Raw genomic sequence first — 22,998 nt, 5'->3', positions numbered from 1 at the left:
TAGTGATCATATATTGAATGACATATATGAATGACAATAAATTAAAAGAAGTTAGGCTGACATGCAGGCCATCTCCTGGAACAGGCCTACTTACTATCCTGCTAATCTACCACTAGATTCAGACAGAGAGGAAAGACAAGCAACTGTTTCTTGGACTTCAAGAAATATGTGAATATCTAGCCCCTATCAGAAAACTAGAGAGAGGATATACAAAGGTATTTAACATAAGATGCTTGTATATATTCTATGTGCTATACTAAACAGAGAAACAAACAAATATGGGATTCAACTTTCTTAATAGTCATTTCAGTAAAGATAAAAGAGTACAATTTTTTGAAAAATCAGTGAAGTATATGAATCCATTTTTAATTGTGTCCACAATTTAATAAAGCCAAAGTAATAGGAACAAAATCACTCTGGGGATATGAGAATTATAAATTTACTTTTAGAAATGAAATTGGAATACTAATAAGATGTTTCATGGATAAAATCACGACAGGGAAAGGCTTAATTCTGCCACCTATTTGCTACACTTAAGAAAGTAAGTATCGATAAAACACAGAAATGTAAGAAACGTTATGGGTCTGGTACAAACTCAAATTTTCTCAACTCAAAATTTGAGATTACATTTTCAACTACATGTTTATTATTTTTAAGGGAAAACAATAAATAACCATGTTGGCAAAGGACACTTTATTTTTTAAAAAGAGAAATTATTACTAATAGTATCCTGAAGAAAATCTTTTTTTCTTTCTTTTTTTAAAAATGCATATGCTTTGAGCTTCTATATAATATATATGACCTTTTCCCTAATAGTGGAAGAACAGCTAGACTTCCAAATCTTATCTTTGAAATTTTTTAAACTGCACTACTTACCCAACAAAAAAGTATCCAGTAATATGGCTATTACTGCTTTCCTAAACTGGGGCAGACCGACTCTTTATTCATAATCATGCACAGTTCTTAGAGAAATAAAAAAAATCTGGGCAACACATGTTTGTAATTTATCAAACAAGGGTTTGTATAATGCTAATTAGAACCTCAAAGTTGACCAGACAGGCACCTAAGGAAGTCTTAGTTTGTACTGATATCACTTAGTACAAAGAAATAATGTAAAATGACCTTGACCATATTCTCCAGAGGTCACAAGTACAATGTTCAAAGGCTCTAAGGCCACAATATTTAAAAGTTTTTGGTACAACAATAATGTGCTTTTTTTCCCTGTTGAATCTTATATACTATTTCACAGGTTACAACCTACAAAGAGGGCATTAACAGCACAATGATACAAACTGACATAAAATGCTTGAAAGTTATTAAATATAAAATCAATTGCAATGATAATTCATTCACACAGAGACAGTTATCCAATCCAACTTCAGTAAATAGAGACATTAACATTCAAATAATAAAATAAAGAATCTAAAGGGAAACATGGGGAAAGAAAAGAGGATGTCTCTTGCAACTGCAAGTTCCACAGAAAGATCTCTGCATTCATATGTATACAGATGGCAGGAAAATGACTTTCTTAAAAAAGTAAAGTCTCATCAAGTATGCTGTGACACATGAAACAAAGATGTTCACTGAAATGCTAATAAATGGAATACTGATAACACTAAAGAGCTTTATGAAGATAATGTTTGAGGATGGGATACATATTTATAGACATCTTAAAACAGAGCCTTGACAGGGTTTTGTCCAGAGATGGAAGAAGTCTAACAAGGGTTAGTTACATACCTACACAATATATGCATTGCACATACATACATTTATATGCATTTTGTATATGTGTGTGTGTATCATATAGCGTAGAATCGTGCAAATATAATAAAGAGGGCAATAAACTGACAATAAAAGGTGAAGGAGAAAGCTGCCTACATGATATACACCTAAGAAATTAGATACCACAAGAGTAACTCTTAACATAGGAAGAGTAAAAGTATAGGTAAAAATAACCCAATATTTAAAGAAATCAATTGAACAGACAACCACAAAACCACCTCAGACATCTGGATACAAATGTACAAAGTATGCATAACAAGTAAAGTGAATTAAAGATTTTAATTCCAGGAGGTAAATTTGACATCATGAATTTTAGTATGACTTGGGAGGGAATGTGTGTATGTGTATGTCTGTACGTATGTGTGTATATGTGTATACACACATACGTACATACATATGCACTATTTAAAATAAACAAAAACAAAGGTAGTGGCTTGGGGGTGGGGGTGGATGGTAGCTTACATTAAAAAGAAACAGTCTTTGTAAAAATGGAGGAAGCATAGTTGTTATTATCAGAGTATATTGCAGATTACTAGGAAAAAGTGGAAACAGAAAATGAGTTAAAAACAGGTCACAAGTTGGGGACAAAAGCATTCCATATTATGAGAGTCTTATCAAGACCTCAATTGGTATTCTCTGAGCCAGAAGCAAAGCAACGAATAAGTGCCTGGTTTGCCTTGATGATAAATACATTTTTCAAAAGATGAGGGAAGAAAGGAGAGGAACTTCTATGTTTGATCTTGTTCAGATTATAAATAAAAGCATATTTCTGGGAGAGAAATGATGGCAATGCCGTGAGGGGGAGAAGAGAGGTAAAGAGAAAGGGAAAGAGAGAAGGAGGGAGGGGGAGACAGAGAGGGGAACAGAGGAAGACAGGAAAACTGGGTAAGGCTTGACAGACAAAAGATTTTGGGAGAATATACATCAAAGGATTCATGGAAATAACAGAGAAAATCCCTTAAACTAAAATTCTAAAGGGGAAATTGGCCCAGAAAGCTTTCAAAAATGAAATGCTGAAGACTGCAAGGTAGAAATGTAGAAGTGTAAAGATATAACATGGATATACTGGGAGCTCCTCAACCAGCTAAGATTTTTAAAAGGCATACACAGACAATGGAAGCATGAACAAGTAATGGATAACTAATATAAAAGCATGCCATAATAAGAATAATACAAACAGTATTTTATATCAGGATGAACACAGACTAGAGAAGAAAGCTAATGACACCAAAAAGTATTTTGTTTTCTTTTGTTTTCCTAAACTAATTAAGGGGGAAAAAAAACAACAAGAGTAAAGAAAAAATTAGAAGACTTCCCAGGCATGATGGGATAATAATAAGACAAAAAACAAAGGTATTCAACTCTTATTATTTTCTATTTTCTCTGCCAAAAAGAAGAAATGGAAGGAAATGGAGAACGAATTTTAAAGCATACATTGGTCCTTTCTAAAAATAGAATCATATCAAAAGTTCTAAAGATCAAAATGAACTGAGAGTGCTGAGTAAAATCAAGGACTCCAAAACAAAATTTTTTGAATTATATTGGAGAAAAGAAGAGCTTCTAAAGAAGAGATGAGACTGCTATATTGCTTGGATGGGAATAAAATAAGGATAAAAGCAACAGAGTTGCTTAAATTTTATTTTGATTCTGTTTTGTTTTTATTTTGCTTTGGGAATAATGTTTGGACTGGAAAGGATAGAACCAAAATGGATGAATTGAAAGTCAAGATGAAAAAGAAGTAAGCACCTAGATTCCCTTGATTAATTCATCACCATTAATAGAATCAACATTTATTACGCACCTTTGCACCTTCAGCCACCAAGCTAGGTGCTGAAAGAAAGTTTAAATATAAAGAATAAAATAATTCTTATTCATAAAGAGCTTCTCTTTTAAGTGGAGAAATAGTAAGTACATATAAACATATTTACATGCATACATATGTATATATTTACACGTATGATGTATATACATCATATGTTTGTAAATATATACATACATCATATGTGTGTAAATATATACATATGTATACATATATGTGTGTGTGTGTATATATATATATACACACATGTATATCACAAATAAATATGAAGTAATTAAACACAAGGTAGTTTGGGAGTCAGAGTACTAGTAACTGGGGGGTAGGAGTGGGAAAAAAAAAGTCAGGAAAGCCTTCATATACAAAGTGATTTTTAAGCTGTTATCTTGAAAGAAGAGAGTGACTCTGTAAGACAGAACACATTCCAGGCATGGAGGCAGCCAGCATAAAGGCATGGAAATAAAAGATGGTGTCATGTGGCACAGTGAAAAGGTCAATTTGGCAGTACCACAAAGTGTGGGAGCATGAATAATGTCTAGTGAGGCAGGAAACAGAGGTTGGGCCAACATTTTGAAGGTATTAAAAAAGTAATCAGTAGAATTTATATTTTATACTGGAGGCAATAAGAAGCCACTTGAGTTTGTTGAGTAAGGGTCTGATTGGCATTTAAGGAAAATCTGGCTTATGGGGCAGCTAGGTAGTGCCATAGATAGAGCACTGGGCTTGGAATCAGGAAGACTCATTTTCCTGAGTTCAAATCTAGCATCAGACACTAGCTATGTGACCCATGGCAACTCATTTAACCTGTTTGCCTCAATTCCTCATCTGTAAAATGAGCTATAGAATGAAATGGCAAACCACTCCAGTATCTTTGCCAAGCAAATACCACATGAAGAGTTGGACACAACTGAAATGACTCAACAATAACAAAGGCAAGCATGTCTGAAAATAGTTTCTTAGGCCTGTCTTCTCTAGAATTCTTAGTCTTCCTCTCTCTGTGGTTCTGGACAGGGTGGTTAAAAATGCAGTCTTGGCTGTAGATCATATATTTAGACCTACAAAAGAGCTTAAGGATCATCTAGTTCAACTCTCTTATTTTGTGGAAGAAGAAATTTGAGGCTTATAGTATCTGTGTCCCTAATTTTACTTTGTGGTTCCTGATATCTGATCTAGTCTTCTCTGGGTTCTACCCCTATGCAGCAGTTCTGGACCACGATGTTGTGACAAGGGCAGGTGTTTTTCATTTTCAGCATTTTTTAAATTTTATTTTTAATTTATAGAATAAAACAAGCATATCCAAAACATAGGATAATAAAAAATGATTGCACATGAAACTGCAAATCTATTATGTATAACTTGCTATTCCTTTTAAATACAGAATAAAATTATCACATGAATGTCTTTTCTACTTCCTTCCCCTGCCCCCGTCCTAGAGATGGCTACCATGAGACACAAATATTTATATATGTGAAAAATCATCCTCTACAGACTTTTATTTATAAGTTCTTTCTCTGGATGCAGATAGTGTCTTCCTTCATATGTCATTTGTAGTTAATTTGGGTATTGATAGTAGGTAAAATGACATTCACTCAAAGCTGTTCTTAAAACAATATTGCTATTACTGCATACAATGTTCTCTTGGTTCTGCTCATTTTGCTCTTCATTATTTTGTGCAAGTCTATCCATGTTTTTTCTAAGATCATTGAGCTCATCATTTCTTATAGCATAGTAATATTCCAACTCAATCACATACCACAACTTGTTCAGCCATTCCCCAACTGGTGGGCATCCTTGCAATTTCCAGTTCTTTGCCACCACAAAGAGGGTTGTTATAAATATTTTAGGACATACAGGTTCTTTTCCTTTTTTCCTAATTATCTTTGGAAATAGACCTAATAGTGGTATTGCTGGGTCAAAGGGTATATGCAGAGTTTAAAAACTGGATGATCGAGAAAAAAAGGCTGAAATACACAAAATGAATTATATCTGACTTTCCTGTAAAGTAAGTAATTAATATTATCATGAATCCTGGGAGGTGCAAAATTTTAATGCTCTGGATTTCCCAATAATCTATTAAACTCTTGCTAGTTTTCTATCTTCCAGATTTTTATATCCCTTAACTTTTCTTATACTTACAACTATATACATGGACCACTACTCTAAGATTAAAATCCAAGTAGCCTAGGACTTGTTAATTAATTGTGTAGGTCTTGATCTTTATTAACTAAAAAATAGAAACCAATGACCAGAAAATTAAAGGAAATATTCTTTCTTCTTTTATCTAAATGTGAAAGATCACAAGACTCTTAAAGAAAGCCCACAATGGAAGTATTCCCTTAAAAGTCACCTTTTTCCTCTTAATAGCCTTAGAAAAGACAGTGTATTCAGAACAGCTGACAGCATTAAACGTTTTTAATGTTAGACACACAGAAACAAGCTAGGTATTCAGAGACAAGGCCCTTATATACTGATCTTATATAAAAATAAATATTCATTCATCAGTAAAATGCTTTTAAACCTGTCATCCTTCCCCACTCCACCCCAGAATTTCATAATGACAAGAAGGAGAGAAATAAACAGAAGGAAGATCAGAGCTGCAGGGATAACAAGAAAGGATTCTTATGACATCATTCCCTGCCTAAGGGGAAAGGAAAAAAGGGATTATCTGAATGATGAACATCTGGATTATGTCTACAAAGGCAGTGAAGAAAATATGCACATGTATGTACATTACTTCACTGAATTTCATTAAAGTTTTTACATAGGAAAGAAAGAAATAACAACAGCAGCAAAACCATGGTTCTATAAAAGTTCATCATTTATCAAAAAGAAAACCAAATTAAGAGTTCTATTTATTTATTGCATAGTGCAAAATCTGTGTCAGCTGCAATAAATTAGTAGGAAAAATTCACTTTGTCAAGTAATTTCTCTACCCCTTTAAAATGTCCTTATACTAAATTCAAAGATCCTTTATGGAGGATTTATGGGAAAATACGGGCAAGAATTATATAGAATGGGGTACTAAAGGGTTTCAATTTACATCTGTGGAGGAGATGCTTCATCAGTGAAATAATGGACCTATAGTATATAAGCATACTATGTGATCCAAGTTTATAAAACAGTGGAATTCTTACATTCCTCTCAGAATGCTACAGACTGCACAAGGGAGTTCTGATGAATGCTATAACCATTATCACAAATAGGAAATTTAATAAAATTTTATTAAGACTGCAGTTTCTTCTCTGCTAAAGGGCCCTCGAGAGTCTTTCCCACATAAACAAAAGCTCTAAATGGGGTCCTCAAAAATTTGTAAGAGTATAAATGGTTTGAGAACCTTTTCACTGCACTATTTTGCATCTGAAATTAGATGACTTGAGTTTGAAATCTGCTACTTACTAGCTTTATGATAAACTACCTTATCTCCCAGGTCTACAATTTCCTTATTTATAGAAGGATGAGGGAAGTAGAGGAGATGGTACTTAAGAGATTTGGTCTCAGGACTCATTTATACTCATAAAAATTACCAAGGACATCCATCCTCAAAGAGGTTTTCTTTATGTAGGTTTTATCTACTGATATTTAGCATATTAGAATTAAAATAACTTAGTATTACCATGAATATAGTTTTGACTTCACGCACTCCACGAAATGGTCTCAGGGACCATAGGCGTCCCTAGACCACAGTTTGAGAACTGCTAGATAAGATGACTGCTTTAAAGATCATTCCAAATCTAATTTATATAACCTTCTGATTATGATGGTTTGGTTACTCGTTTCAACTGTCAAAAATCATAGCTTTCCTATGTCTTGGTCTTGAGGGATTGCATGATTAAAAGAAAAAAGAAAATCACTTTGCAATTGTTAGTCTAGTGATGCCTCTTCAAACTTAGCAAGGCAAGTCCTCTTATAAAAGACATAAAATCTGCAGTGAGGCCCATACTTAAAGCCTTCTGAGCTTTGTAAAACCTTCCAGAACTTGTGGCTCCAGGTCTCTGGTCTTTAAAAAAGCAGAGAAACCTCTATGGTAAGGCAACAGAAGAATTTTTTAGGTACCCTATAAACAAAAGAATACAAAACAAAACAGCCTACCTTGAACTGTTAAAGTTGCTGATGCTTCAGCTTTCCCAACCATATTTTCAGCAACACATGTGTATGATCCCATATCTCCTGCCATTACCTTCCGGATTTTCAATGTATGATCATCTCGTATTTCATATCTTAGGTACATGTAAACAGAAGGAAAAAAAGTATAGTAATTTGTTTTTTATGCATAATCTGACTACTGATATAACTACAAACATAAGCACACCAACATATCATTCTTTGCTGTGATCTGACTGTATTTAAAGCAAAAACCGAAAATCTATAATGTTGAACAGTTAAGCTAAAATAATAACTTTATACTTTTACAGGTCTCTGGCCCTCAGAATAATATTCCAAAGAAAAATATATTATTTAAAAATGCCTATTTCTTATATAATAAGAACTCCCAATTATCTAAGTGGGTCTTATTAAAAACCTTAGGAGCATTCCTATCTGTAGCACCTATCTGCACCTTGTCATGAGGAATTAAGCACCAATCCCTAATCAGTTTAGGGAAATAATAGTTGAATGCCAAAGAACTCTTACCCTACCACCTGAGCCGATGATTTTCCTTTTGAGGAAAAGAGAAACCTATCTGTTACTTGGGTCAATTTTTTCTCTGATTGTAAAATAACCGTGTAGAATAAGAAAGTAATATAAATCCACCTTGCTTCAGTAGAAAAATAAACCTTTTCTATTCTCATTTTTCCCTGGCTATCAATTACTATCTGACCTGGAGTTTCCTCAGTTCCAAACCAGCTGATTTGGCTGACTTTTGCGAAGAGAAACTATATTACTAGAAGTGTTTTGATAACTTATAAAATATGATTATAATGAAACTGAAAATAATTAGTAAGATATTTTAATATGATTAACCAAAATATTGATTATGTTGACATGATACCTGGATTTGGGAAGCTCTCCATCATCTTTTCTCCATCTTACAGTAGGTATAGGGTCACCTCGGGCCTCACATTTAAATTCTGCACTGTCATCCACAGTTACTGCCAAGTTACTAGGTCTCTTCACAAATGATGGTCTTTCTAAAATTAAATGTGCAATGTTCAATATAAAAGATGCATGACACTGAAACAAAGTTAAACTTTCATTTGCAATAAATTTTATTATTTAAATTATTCCATTAAAATGAAAATGGTCACTTTGTGGGGGGGGGGGGGGGGTTTAGGCAATTAAGTGACTTGCCCAGGATCACAGAGTTAGGAAATGTCAAGTATCTGAGGTTGCATTTGAACTCAGGTTCTCCTAACTCCACAGCTGGTGCTCTATCCCCTGTGCCACCTAGATGCTGCCAAAATGGTCACTTTCTGAAATGCATTTTATTACTGAACATACATTTTACACATAATATGTGTTCTCAGCAAAGTGTATATCACATAGAATGTGATAAAAATACACTGGTTAATTGATTATGACTTAACAATGGTGGTGCTCTCTAGGTAGACAGCTGGGTAGACAGCACCTACGCTTTCTAGCTATACTCTTCCCCATCCCCTCTGTTAAAAGAAAATGATTCACCTTTCCCATGATACCATTTAAGTCAAACAATCTCAAGTTCATTATTACAGTGATAGTCTTTTAGTTAGTCAAATACTCATTTTTTTCATTCAAGATAATACTCAACTTTCCTGGGTAAGTTATTCTTGTTCCCAACTGCAACACTTTTGCTCTTTTAAATATGATGTTCTTCATAGTGTTGAAGCTGCTAGGTCTTGTGAAATCCTGATTGTATCTCTGTAGCAGTATTTAAATTGTTTTTTTTTTCTTGTCGCTTACAATATTTTCTCCTTAACCTGGGAATTTTAAAACTTGGATAAAACATTCCTATAAGTTTTCCTCCTGGGATTTCTTTCAGGTGGTGAATGTAGATTTTTTTTTTATTTCTACTTTACTCTTTTCTCCCAGAACTTCAGGGCAATTTCCCTTAATAATTTCTTATTATATTGAATCAAGATTTTTTTTAACATAACTTTCAGTTAGTCCAACAATTATTCTATTGTCTCTCTTCAATCTGTTCTCCAAATGGGTTGTTTTTCTAATGAGATGTTCCAGATTTTCTATTTTTTCTAATTTTATCATTTATTATTCAATTCATCTTGTCCAATACTAGTTTTCAAGGAATTATTTTCTTCCTTAAGATTTTGGACCTCTTTCTCTAATTGGTTAACTTTCTTTTCATGATTTTCTTGGATTGCTTTTGGTTTTTTTCCTAATTTTTCTTTGATCTCTCTCATTTGATTTTTGAATTCCTTTTTAATTTATTCTAAGAACTCTTTTTGGATTTGTGACCATTTGACATTACTTTCTGGGGCAGAAGTTTTGTTTTGTTTTTACCTCACTATCTTTCTCTGAATATGAACCACGATCTTCTTCTACAGCATAGTAATTATCTATAGTCAGGTTGTTTTTCCTTTACTTACTCATTTTTTATTTTTATTTTATTTTTAGTAGATTATTGTAATTAGGTTTTAATCCCAAGTTTTGGGTAATGATGTCCCAGACAAAAGTGTTTTTTTAAAATCATGATTATATCAACAGATGTAGAAAAAAGCTTTTGATAAATTACAACACTCATTTCTATTAATAAATTTGAAAGTATAGATATAAATGGATTTTTCCTTTAATTGATAAAAAGCATTTACTTAAAACCATCAGCAAGCATTATTTGTAATGGGGAGAAGCTAGAAGCCTTCCCAGTAAGATCAGGTGTGAAACAAGGATGCCTTCTGTCACCAATATTATTCAATATTGTATTGGAAATTCTAGCAATACCAGTAAGAGAAGAAAGAAAAACAGAAGGAATCAGAAGAGTGAATGAGGTAATAAAACTATCTCTTGTTGCAACCGATACAATGATGTACTTGGAGAATCCCAAAGACTCAACTAAAATGGTAGTTGAAACTAATAATAATTTTAGCAAAGTAGCAGGATATGAAGTAAATCCATACAAATCATCAGTATTCCCATATATCACAAACAAAACCCTGCAAGAAGAGATAGTTAAGAGACACTTCATTTAAAATAACTCTAGACGGCATAAAACACCTGGGAGTAAACCTGCCAAAACAAACCCAGGAACTATATAAACAGAATTATTTTAAAAAAAATAGCATTTTATACAAATAAAATCAGATTTAAATAACCGGAGAAATATTAAGTGTTCATGGGTAGGCAGGCTAATAAAATAAAAATGACAATTTTACCTAAACTAATTTATATATTCAGTACCATCGCAATTAAATTACAAAAAACATTACTGAATTGGAAAAAAATAACAAAATTCATATGGAAGAACAAAAAATCAAGAATATCAAAGAAACTAATGAAAAAAATCTAAAGAGAGAAGGAGGTTTAGCAGTACCAGATCTTAATCTTTATTACAAAGCAGTAATTATCAAAACTGTCTGGTACTAGATAAGAAATAGAAAGGTAGATCAAAGGAACAAAGTAGACATACAACTTACAGCAGCAAATAAATATAGTAACCTTGCATCTGACAAGTGCAAAGACAAGATTTGGGATAAAAATTCATTATTTGGTAAAAAACTGCTGGGAAAATTGGAAAGCAGCATGGCAGAGATTGGGCATAGACCGATATCTTGCAACATTTACCAAGATAAAGCCAAAACAGATACATGACCTAGATATAAAGAGAGATTTTACAAGTAATTGGAAGAACATGGGATATACTACCTATCAGACTTATGGACAGGCAAACAATTTATTAATAAATAAGAGATAGGGAACAGAGTGAGGTATAAGATGGATAATTTCAGTTACAATAAATTAAAAAGGCCTTGTACAAATAAACAAATGCAGCCAACATCAGAAGGAAAGCAGAAAATTTTGGGGGAAAAATCATAGACAGTTTCTCAGACAAAGGTCTCATCTCAAACACATAAAAAACTTTGTATAAGTTCTATATAACTATAAGATTGTGATATATAGCTACATAGCTACATACATTCTACATAGCTATATGTGTGTGCGTGCGCATATATATAGTCTATATAGCTGTAAGAATGTGAGTCACTCCCCAGTTGAAAAAATTGTCAAAGGATACGAAATATGAACAGACAATTTTTAGACAAAGAAATCAAAACAATTTATAGTTAGAGAAATGCAAATTAAAACAACCTTGAGATATCATTTTATACTTATCAGATTGGCTAAAATGATTGAAGGGGAAAGGGTTGGAGGGGATGTGGAAAAATTGAAACACTAAGTCATTGTTGGTAGAATTGTGAACTGATCTAACCATTTTGGAGACCAATCTGGAACTATGCCTGAAGAGTTATTAAACTGCCTATACTCTTTCACTCAGCAATACCACTACTAGGTCTATTTCCAAAGATAATTAGGAAAAAAGAAAAAGAACCTGTATGTCCTAAAATATTTATAACAACCCTCTTTGTGGTGGCAAAGAACTGGAAATTGCAAGGACGCCCACCAATTGGGGAATGGCTGAACAAGTTGTGGTATGTGATTGAGTTGGAATATTACTATGCTATAAGAAATGATGAGCTCAATGATCTTAGAAAAAACATGGATAGACTTGCACAAAATAATGGAGAGCAAAATGAGCAGAACCAAGAGAATATTGTATATAGTAATAGCAATATTGTTTTAAGAACAGCTTTGAGTGAACAAGTCACTTTGCCTACTATCAATACCCAAATTAACTACAAATGACATATGAAGGAAAACACTATCTGCATCCAGAGAAAAAACTTACAAATAGAAGTGTGTAGAGGATGATTTTATACACATATAAATATTTGTTTCTAATGGTAGCCATCTCTAGGGCAGGGGAGGGAAGAAAAAAAGAAATTTACATGACAACTTTTATTATATTTTAAAGAGAATAGCAAATTGTACATAACAGATTTGTAGTTTCATGTGCAATCATCTTTTTTAAAAATTACACTATGTTGTGGAAATGCTTGTTTTATTCCAAAATTAAAAATAAAATAATTTTTAAAAATACAATGATGTACCATTTTTATAATAAAAAATCTTATTTTTTATAATTAATTTTTAAAAATTTCATGCTAGATTCTGAATAGGACCATGATTTTATATATATGAAAAGAGGAGATGAAGAGCAACCTATGGATTTGATCAGTTGAATGTGTTATGAAAATGTTTACTATTTCTTAAAACAGTAAAGTTGTTCAGACAATTGTCTTTGTTTTTTTCTTTTTTTGCATTTTCTTGTAAATTTAGAAAGATTTACTTCAAAGGAATTTATTAATACCAGTAAATCACATCTGCTGTCCTAGTGGCTGCTTTATATTACATGCCAGTCTATAGTAAAGCATTATTAATGGAAATAATTTTAAACTTCTTTCAAGGGGAAAAAAAGGTATAACATTAATTCAGTATCCTAAATAACAATATTTAACTATTTTTTCATGTAATACATCATTTGCCATAGTTTTTACACAAATATTAAATAAATAATGAATATAAATAATGAATGGAATATTTATCATTTTGGACTGAAAATTCAGAGAAAGAATGTACTTAAAATTTTCTGCATCTGTAGTTTCATACATATAATATTGCAAGTGGGGTTAAATTAAATTGATAAAACTACTACTAGGATAAGAAATATTTTACATGGTATGATTGGGGAACAAGTTATTCCATATGAATGAATCTGCCAGAAAGCTGAAATTCACTCCTTTAGAGTCTAAAACATTTATTTTAATTACTTATTCTTGGAGAATGAGAATTATCTATGTTGTATTGTATTTTTATTTATGTAGTTAAACATTTCCCAATAACATTTTAATCTGGCTCAACAGGAGTTTGACACCTCTGATCCACAATCTAACATTACATATTGTTTTGACTTTGTAAACACATTTTCTTGATATCCCAAGAGGCAATGTGCAGCAATTGGTAGCATTTTGCACTTAGAATCAGAAGACCTAGATTTGACTACTTCCTCAAGCACTTACTAACTTTGTGAACTTGGGCAAATCATTTAACTTTTCTGAGACCCAGTTTCTTCTTCTGTAAAATGGAAACAACTGAAGACTCTGAAGGACTGTTCTGAGCTTCAAATGAAGCATATAAAACATGTTGCAAACTATCAAGCATTACATAAAGCTAGATTATTATTATTATTATTACTATTATTGGTGGTGGTGGTGGTGGTGGTGGCAACATCGGTTGTATTACATCATAATACAGTGCTGTTCTGAAGGGCTCTTGATTTCTCTCAGAAATTAGCAATATGCTGATTTGCTTTGTCTTAATTGTACCTTCTACGAGGATTCTACTGACTTGAAGAATGGTGCCAGGAAATGACAGTGCCCTAAGAAAAAAATACAGCACTAACAAAACAAAAACAAAAACAAAAAACTCACCTAATTCAAATTCTGTTTCTAGAAAAGGGTGAAAATCAGAGAGAATTAAAAAAATTTTAAATGCTTAATGAACAGACTTGGCGATAGATATCTCAACCAATCAGAAGTCTTTGTCAATTTATGTGTCTTGGTCATTTTCCAGATATAAGATTACCAAGTATTGAGGTATATTTAAATGAGATATTAATGTTCATTTAATTGAAAACACTATTTTGTAGAAAATCAATATACTAGATAAACTAAGCAAACTATTAGGTCATTTTTCCTATATACTGTTACTCATTATTGAGAATATCTATGCTACTATCTCTAATGATGCAACTATTAATAGTTTTGGCATAGTAACACTGACAATTATTGATCTGAATAGATTTAGCTATACTCTCTACCTGTGGGACATCAAACTACGTGGGAAATTGTTGGAGAACATCTTTGGGATGAAATTCACTCATTCATATAAACCTAAAAGAAGATATAATATTTGTGGGGGGAAAAAGATACTTAGATTGGAAAAAAAGTCCTTTACCTAAAACAGTTAGCTCTGCTACTTCACTCTCTCTTTCTCCCACCATATTTGTTCCAACACAAACATATTTGCCAGCATCACTCTTACGCGTATATGTAATCATGAGCTTCCCTCCTCGGATCTGGAAAAAAAAAAAAAAAGCAATTACTTTAGTCCACAAGCTAAAGAGGCAAAGCTAAAAAGACAATGGAGCAAGAAGAAGCAGCACAGCCCAGCTTTTTCCAACAAGAAGATACTGGAAGAGCACCAGATCAAACGGTGATCAGGAAGTTTATTCCAGGTCAACACAGAGAAACCAAGAAAGTCCTATGAGAACTTCAGACAGGCTACAATCAGGAAAGCCCAATGCTGAGCTTTCTAGCACTGGAGCTACTGTATCTCAAGGTCAGGGTGTTGGAGCCTTCCAACCCAAGGCAGGGCTGTCACCTACAGCTATGCGCAGGGCTGTCACCTACAGCTATGCACTGCATCAGGGAATTCAGAACAAGGTTAAATTTGTTACAACTGGTCTTGGAACAGGGTTAAGGAGCAAAGAGGAATGAAACTGAGGCCCATGATTTTGTATCTAGGCAGGGTATGTGGAAAAGTGACAACTTACAGCTTTTTCTCTTTAGTCCTAGAACAAGAACATAGAGTCAGCCCACAGATCAGAGCTGACTAGGGATTTGAGGGAGGGGGTAAGGAAGGAGAGAGGAAAAGATAGGACTTGCAGCTGAGTAACTAGGGCAGGGAACATGAAGCTGGGTAAGGCTGCAATTATGGTGCCCACACCCTGAATCAAGGTTGAAAACTTGTAAATCTTATATTGGGGGTCAGTGATCAGACTGGTGTATAAAATGGATAACTCTCTGCCCTGAGTCTAACCTAAGATTTCTGAAGAATCTACCATTCAATACCTGGAAAAAGCAGCAGCAAACCCCACAAAAAATAAGATAAGCACCGAACAAGGCTCCTACATTGCTTCAGAAGTGTAGAGATCTTGGTCTTAACACAAAGTTCCAATTCAAGAAGGCTGGAAGGCCGAGGAAACAAAAAAAAAAATACAAACCAGAAACAAAAACAAACAAACAAACAAAAAAAAACCCTGCTATTAAATATTTTTTAGCTAGGGATGCCCAAGATATGAATCCAGATGAAGGTAATAACTCTACAATATTTGCAAGCAAAATCTTAAATAAAAACACAGTTTGGCAACAAGGTCAGCTAGAATTTCTGAAAGAAATGAAGAGGTGTTTTTTTCAATCATTTTTGTTTTTTTTTTTAAATATATATAATAATCAAATGAGAATGCCCAAGGAAAGAAATGGAAAAGAAATGAGGAGCTGTAAAGGAAAGATTTGGAACCAAAGACATAAATCCTTACCCAAGTTACAGATTACTTGAAAAGCAGAATGGACCAAAGAGAAGTTGACACTACAAGAAAGTAAGAAATATGAAAAATGATAAAAATCAAGAGTTTTTTTAAAATAAGTGAAAATATAAATTATCTCATATAAAAGTAAACTGAGCTAGAATAAAGATTAAAAGGGAAAAAAATTGATGAAACATTAAACTACTTGAAAAATTTATGAAACATTAAACTACATCAAAGCCATGACCAAATAAAGACTCTGGATGCCCTATTTCAAGAAATCATGAATAAAACTGCCCAGACTTATTAGAACCAGAGGGCAAAATGGAAATATAAAGAATTTACTTTTCGTCACCGGAAAGAAATTCCAAATTAAAAACTTTTATAAATATAATTGACAAAATTCAGAATTTCAAGGTCAAGGAAAAATACTGGAAATAGAGTTCAAATATAGAAGGGCTACAGTGAATATCATGTAAGATATGGCAACTATCCCTAATCTAGTAGGAAAGCTTGGAATAAAATACTCTAAACGGCAATTGATATAGTCTTATAATAAAAACTAACAAACAACAAAACTAAGAATGGGGGGGGAATAAGGGGGGGAAAAAGGGGGGGGAATGGATCTTTAATAAAAGGGATTTCCACACATTTCTGATGAAAAGACCAGTGTTAAGTAGAAACTCTGAAATTCAAATAGTGGAGGCAAGAGAAACATAAAAATATAAATATATTTAGACAATTAGAGGATATCATATAATTTTATTTTTTAATTAATTATTTTGGAGGGTGGGGGGGTTAGGCAATGGGGTCAAGTGACTTGCCCAGCTAGTAAGTGTTATGTGTCTGAGGCCTGATTTGAACTCAGGTCCTCCTGAAGCCAGGGCTGGTGCTCTATCCACTGTGCCACCTAGCTGCCCCCCTCCTGATATTATATAATTTTAAAAAGCATAATGGGAGAGAAGAAAGCACTCCCTCATAGCATTAATTTCATCAATGTTGAAAGAGTGCATTTCAAGAAACAGTTGTCCTGGGGGGAAAAAAACCTTAATGTTTTGGTCATTTTTAAAAAAGAAAGAAAAGGGAGACAAAATAGAATATGCAGGGGAAGAAAGAAGGAAGGAGACAACTTATTTTCTCAAGTGATCATGGTATGCAAGAAAAAGACTATGTAAAGATAGAGGATGAGATAATAGAAGAGTAGATATAACTAGAATCTCATTTTCATCTGAATTGGTTAGAGAAGGTTAGAATATACAGTCAATAAACATTCATTAAAAAACTACTGTGTGCCAGGCGTTGTGCCAAATGTTGGTTGGTTGCTTAGTTGTCTTTTCTTGAGGAAGACCAAAATGACATCAATATGTTAGGGTTAAGTTACAGTGCATCCAACTGTGGCTGATCAGATCAATATGAGCTTAGAATGCTGAGCACATGTTGGGCACAAATAATCCATGTGAATATTTGGGGTGGATTCTCTATATTTGTGCATCTCATATTTCTTTTGAGCTACTTCAATTCTGCTTTGCTCACTGAGCACAGCACCTTGCCTGATGAGGGCACACGATACTGGAGTGGTCCTGTGCCAGTTTCTCCCATGTCATACAATCAATTCCAAAATTCTTTTTTTTTTTTGCCTGATAAATTTATTGTTTATTGGATACAATAGAGACTAAAATTTCAGGGAGATCTGACATATATCTATATCTACTTTTCTTTATTCTAACTTCATTTAAAATTTTTTTTAATTGCCTCTCCTCCCATCTTCCCCGCCCGCCCCCCTTTTTTTTTAACAGGAAGGATTAAGGCAAACAGACTCGAAACATTGGATTTCAACTAGTTAGAGTCTTTCATCATACTCTTCTCTTGTGGCCCATGTGCTAATCCCTTTGCCATCATTGTGTAACTGGGCCCAAACACAATGTGTGTTTGTCAAACACACCTATCAAATGGAAGTGGAAAGAATGGCAAAAATGCAAGTCCAGCTGGAAACCCGGGAGTCCTCCTGGACACCCTCATCCACCAACTGGGCAGTCACAGCAACATAATGCCTGTAACAACCACACCGTGTGCAAACCCCTCATTTCCTGGGAGCAATGTTTCTATAAGTCTCTCCCTCCTTAAATAAAGGAGTTTACCCCTGCAATTCCAAAGTTCTTAAGAAAGACCTTGAGAGTGTCCTTGTACTGTTTCTTCTGACCACCATGTGAATACTTACCCTGGGCTACAAAGAAAGGTTTCATGCACAGAGTTTGATTCATTTCAACAGGAAAAGAGAAGGGAAGAGCATGAAATTTAAAAAAGGAATAGGAGATTCAGAGATATACAAGTCACATATAAAAAAAAAATTTCCTCCTCAAAGGTATATGAACATAAGATATCATTGCCCATTAGAAAAATGGTCTTAGATATGCAAACCAGATAAAGAAAATCAGAATAACATTTCCAATAAATATGAAGCACAAGTTTTAAATAAAATATTAGCAAAGAAGCCACCACAAGATAACAAAAGATGATATGCTATGAGGCAGCTATGTGGCGCAGTAGATAGAGCTCTAGGCCTAGAATCAACAAGACCCAAGTTCAAATCCAGCCTCAGACACTTGATAGCTGTGTGATCTGGGCAAGTCACTCAACCCTGTTTGCCACAGTTTCTTCATATGTAAAATGAGCTGGAGAAGAAAATGACAAACCATTCTAGTATCTTTGCCAAGAAAACCCAAAATAGGGTCACAAAGAGTCAGACATGACTGAAACAACTGAAAAACAACAAAACAATCTATGATGAAAATGTTGAAAAACTATGACCAGGTTGAATTTATTCTAGGAATGGAATGCAGTTAGTTCAATATTACAAAAACTATAAACTTAATGATGTTTTACTTCAGTTTCTTCCTCTACAAAATGCAAATAAGAGCACCTGTCTCCCAGGATTGTTGTGAGGATAAAATGAGATATTTATAAAGTGTTTTGCAAACTTTAAAGTGCTTTCTTTTTTAACTAAATGCTATTATTAGTGATCTCATTTCCACAAAGGACTGGGTTTTCTCCAACCTATCAGGAAGGCAGATTCTTTCCTTTAATCCTTAGTCTATATTCCCTACAAACAATATATGTTCTTTAGCTTTTGTTTTATTTTGAAGGTTAACTGCTACTCACTACTGAGAAGCATGATTACAGGATTACAAAATAAATAAAAATTTACAAAGATATCTGTGTTTAATCCTGGTTCTATATAGGGAATGTGACCTGCAGTCTTCCAAGTATTACCAGTGATATTAGAGCAAACCAAAAATGACAGCACTAATAAAGAAATATTATTTAGCTAGAGATGCCCAAAATAGAATAGTTCACTTCTTGTTAAGGTTGTTTGGCATAATGAATCTGTAGAATCCTCTTCCCTTAAACTTTGTTTGATGTAAGTGAGAAAATAGGCCTGTGTTTGGAATTTCTTCAAGGAGTTCACTAGTATAGTATGGAAGATAAGAAATGTACACAAACAATTATAATGTGAAATAATACATGATAAGTACATTGGGTTTGCAAACTGTTATCTGAAGTGAGAGGTGGAAGAGTAAGTAAGAGGGAAGGTTATCATGGATGAGATGCTTAGGAAGGCTATTTCTGGAAGAGGAATCATTTAAGTTTTTCTTTAAAGCTATGCATAGGAGTTCTACAGAACTAGTAAAGGTATTTTTTGTCACTAATATAATATGTTTATTGTTATCCATGGACCAAGGAATCATTATAATATTTAAGATCTAATATCTAAGAAAAAACTTACGAAAAAATATGCAATTGCTAAAACTTCAGGCAATGATGCAAATTCCTTAATTGACTTCTGGAAAAATTGTAACATAAAAACGCAATAAAAAATACTCACCATGCTTGGCAACAAATAATAAGAAGCAATTGTGTATAGGATGGAAGTGCATTTTGACATATTGTGCAAATAATAATTTTAAAGGTTTTCCTTTTCAAGAGCAGACTGTTAAAGAAGAAATAACAAACACTGGAAGAAAGCTTGATTTTGGTGAACTAGAAAATGATGACGTCTGGAAATGAGTGTTTAAAGACAATGATGTCCAAGAAGCAGATAACGCGCAAATGAAGGAGTTAACTTTCAAAGAATTTGAAGATATCATGTGAGCTGTAGATGTTGTGAAGCAAAAATATATGAAAGACTGAAATGTTGATGGTAACATGCAAAACTGCTGCAATTTGGCTAAGTCTCTCTTTACCTACCAGTGTATATATGAAGATTTAAAGAAAAGATAGTTCAGTCTATACTGCTAAAACATTTTAAATGACAATAATGACATTTTCATCACCTCATGAGTGTAGTCTTAGTACGGTACTCAATATTTTGGTATTCCATTAGGTACAGTATTTAATATTTTAAATTTTTTTTTAAATTTTGCTTGCTGTTATTATTGCTTTGTAATAAAATTGAATCAGAAATATGTTTCCTATCCTTTATATATTATGTTAATAAGCAAATGAAAATCTATTTTAAAAATTCACTATATACTGCCCTATAACTTCAGACAGTGTGAATTCAAACAATATGACCTTTGTTTGTGCTGAGACCTAGCTATGTTTTCTTTCCTTTAAAATAGTAGCTGCATGGTCTTAGGTGATTCTGACTGTTGCCAACTCTTAGTAGATTTTTTTTAAACCTGGAAAATTTGGATTTTGGTTATGGCATTTCTCAGTATTTTCTGTTTGGGGATTTTTTAGGAATATGGGTAGATTTTATTTTCACTTTACACACTAGTTCTGATAGCTCTCCAAAATTTTTTGTTATGCTTTTTTTTAAAAATATGGATAGATTTCTTATTCAAGCCATGTTTTTCAGGATGTCCAATGTCCCTACTCATCCTATTTTTCCAGTCATTTATTTTTGATAGTAGATATCTCACTTGTTCTTCTAATTTTCTAATTTTTCAGTCTCCAATTTGTTCTAATATTTGTATTGGTTTATGTTTGTATCAGCCTATTTTTACTCTAAGCTGTTCATTTTCTAAGTATTATAATTTCACTTTTTATCTTTCATTTCAGCTCTTCCTTCATTTCTTCTAAATACCCTAGGAATCCTTGTATTTAATTAACTCTTTTTATTGTGCTGATTTTTTTTTCAGCTATTTCCTTCCCCAAGGATTTTATGCTGTGATTCTTTTTACCTACAATATTTCTTTCCTGTAATAGTTTCCTTCTGTTAGTTCTTCACTGTAACAAAGATTTTGTGGGGGACCTGGTATTAAAGCTTTAATTCTTGGATTAGGATTCTGGGACTAGGCCAGCCAGTTTTCTTCTCTATTTTTGATGGGAGAGGTATGTCCAAGCTGTTTCCCACTATATACCCGGCAGGGAATGATGATATACCATGGCCAAGTCCCGCCTTAGATGTATTTTAGAAGCTTTTCCCCTAAATCTCAGTCCTGGACAAAGTTGGCTGGCTGAGTTTTGGTCTCGCATTCCCCACTGTAATCACTGGGTAAGAGGGTACCTACGTCCACAGTCCAAGTCTAGGACTGGAAGACAAACAGGATGTGGGGATCAAGACCTACTCAATGCCATAGGCTGCAGCTTCTAACTTCTATAGTATTTCTTGACCTTGATCACACTGATCTTGTCTACTTCTCTCTGCAGTAAATGACAAGAAACTGAAAGCTGTAGGTTTTGGTGCCCAGAGCACATTAGAACTGAGACTGCATAGCCTTTGGGCTAGTCTCTAAGGGCATCGCCATAGTAGAGGTCCTATCCTTGGCCTGGCCCATTTCCTTTGCACTGTCACAAGTAACCCTAAATCCCTAGAATAGCTCTCATTTCAGGTCCCATCTCCTAGTACAGTCTAGATAGAATGGAGGAATTCAAGGGTGTTTTTCTTATTTCATATGGCAAGTTCATCACTGATAAATGTTTTTGGGGAGCTGAGTTGTTTGCAACCTTTTCACGTCTAACAATCTTATCCAGAAGTTGTAAAAATTTCTCAAAAAATAATACTAGTTTAAAAATGCCTTAGAAAGAAAAGATTATCAGGTATCTAGAATGCTTACAAGGCAACATCATTCCTATTTATAACTGAAGATAACAAAAAATTCTCCTACATTAAAGCCATATGCTTATTCTCTAAAAAAGTGCTCTCTAAGAACTTCTCCAAGGCAGCAGGAAACTCCCTTTCCAGAAGGCTTTATCTCTTTTCTGTATGGTACATTAAGCAATGAGATAATATAGCAGGGGCAGGCATTCAGAAATACAGGTATTTAGCTACAGCAAGGGAGCCTGGTTCACATCTCTAGTTTGACTCAATAAGCTACAAAGAGTACGGGTTTTTCCTCCTCCTGAATATATAAATATAATTCTTATTACCTTTGCATACACAATAAGAAGCATATTTCCTTAAGGCTGTAAATTAAATAAGCTTTTAGTCTGGTTACACTGCGGTGTATATAGTCTACTCTGTAATCAATGCTTAAAATCACAGAGGTGAACTTGAATTGAACTCATCTGGTATGTCTTCATTTCTCTACCCTAAAGCGAGTCAGATGATTTGCAGTATCTGTTACAAAGGAATTTTTTCAAGCATCACCACCACAATATTATCCACACACCTCTCAGGTTAACATTCTAAACTGACTGGGTCTAATTAGGTAGAACAGCTACACAAAATATCATCTGTTTTTCATTATATTAACCTAACATGTCTTGAATTCAACAGACCAAAAGAGAAACCACTAATTATACTAAGAGCCTCAAAGCTGATTCCAAACTGTTAACTACCAAACTGTCATATATTTAAGTTACCTTAATCCTTTTAATAGATTTTCAACTCAAGCCCTGTGGTTTTAATTACAAATACTGTTAAAAACAAAAACACTGTAATAATGAATTAACAGCTGGTTATCTATAAAGGCTAAAGAAAGAATCCTTGGAGAGTATTCATATATTTTGACATCTAAACTTTACTTAGTCCAGTAACACTGACTTTTTGACTATTAAATTATTGCCATATTATTAAGTAATTTACATAGTGGTGACTTTC

At 33.5% G+C, this 22,998-nt stretch overlaps 1 protein-coding gene across 3 annotated transcripts in view; it reads right to left on the bottom strand.

Annotated features, from left to right (window-relative positions):
- ROBO1 (roundabout guidance receptor 1) overlaps positions 1-22,998 on the bottom strand; it is a 449,796-nt gene that overhangs the window by 129,473 nt on the left and 297,325 nt on the right. For all 3 annotated transcript variants that reach the window (XM_027874166.1, XM_027874168.1, XM_027874167.1), the window contains exons 4-6: positions 14,603-14,723; positions 8,586-8,724; positions 7,688-7,815 (exon numbers count right to left, since the gene is read on the bottom strand). In XM_027874166.1, coding sequence (XP_027729967.1) covers positions 7,688-7,815; positions 8,586-8,724; positions 14,603-14,723 — 388 coding nt within the window. The remainder of the gene's footprint in view (positions 1-7,687; positions 7,816-8,585; positions 8,725-14,602; positions 14,724-22,998) is intronic.

Source organism: Vombatus ursinus, unplaced genomic scaffold (assembly GCF_900497805.2).
Source record: "Vombatus ursinus unplaced genomic scaffold, bare-nosed wombat genome assembly UNPS02014805.1, whole genome shotgun sequence".
NCBI classification, from domain to species: Eukaryota; Metazoa; Chordata; class Mammalia; order Diprotodontia; family Vombatidae; genus Vombatus; species Vombatus ursinus.
This window is presented reverse-complemented; position numbering and strand designations above follow the sequence as displayed.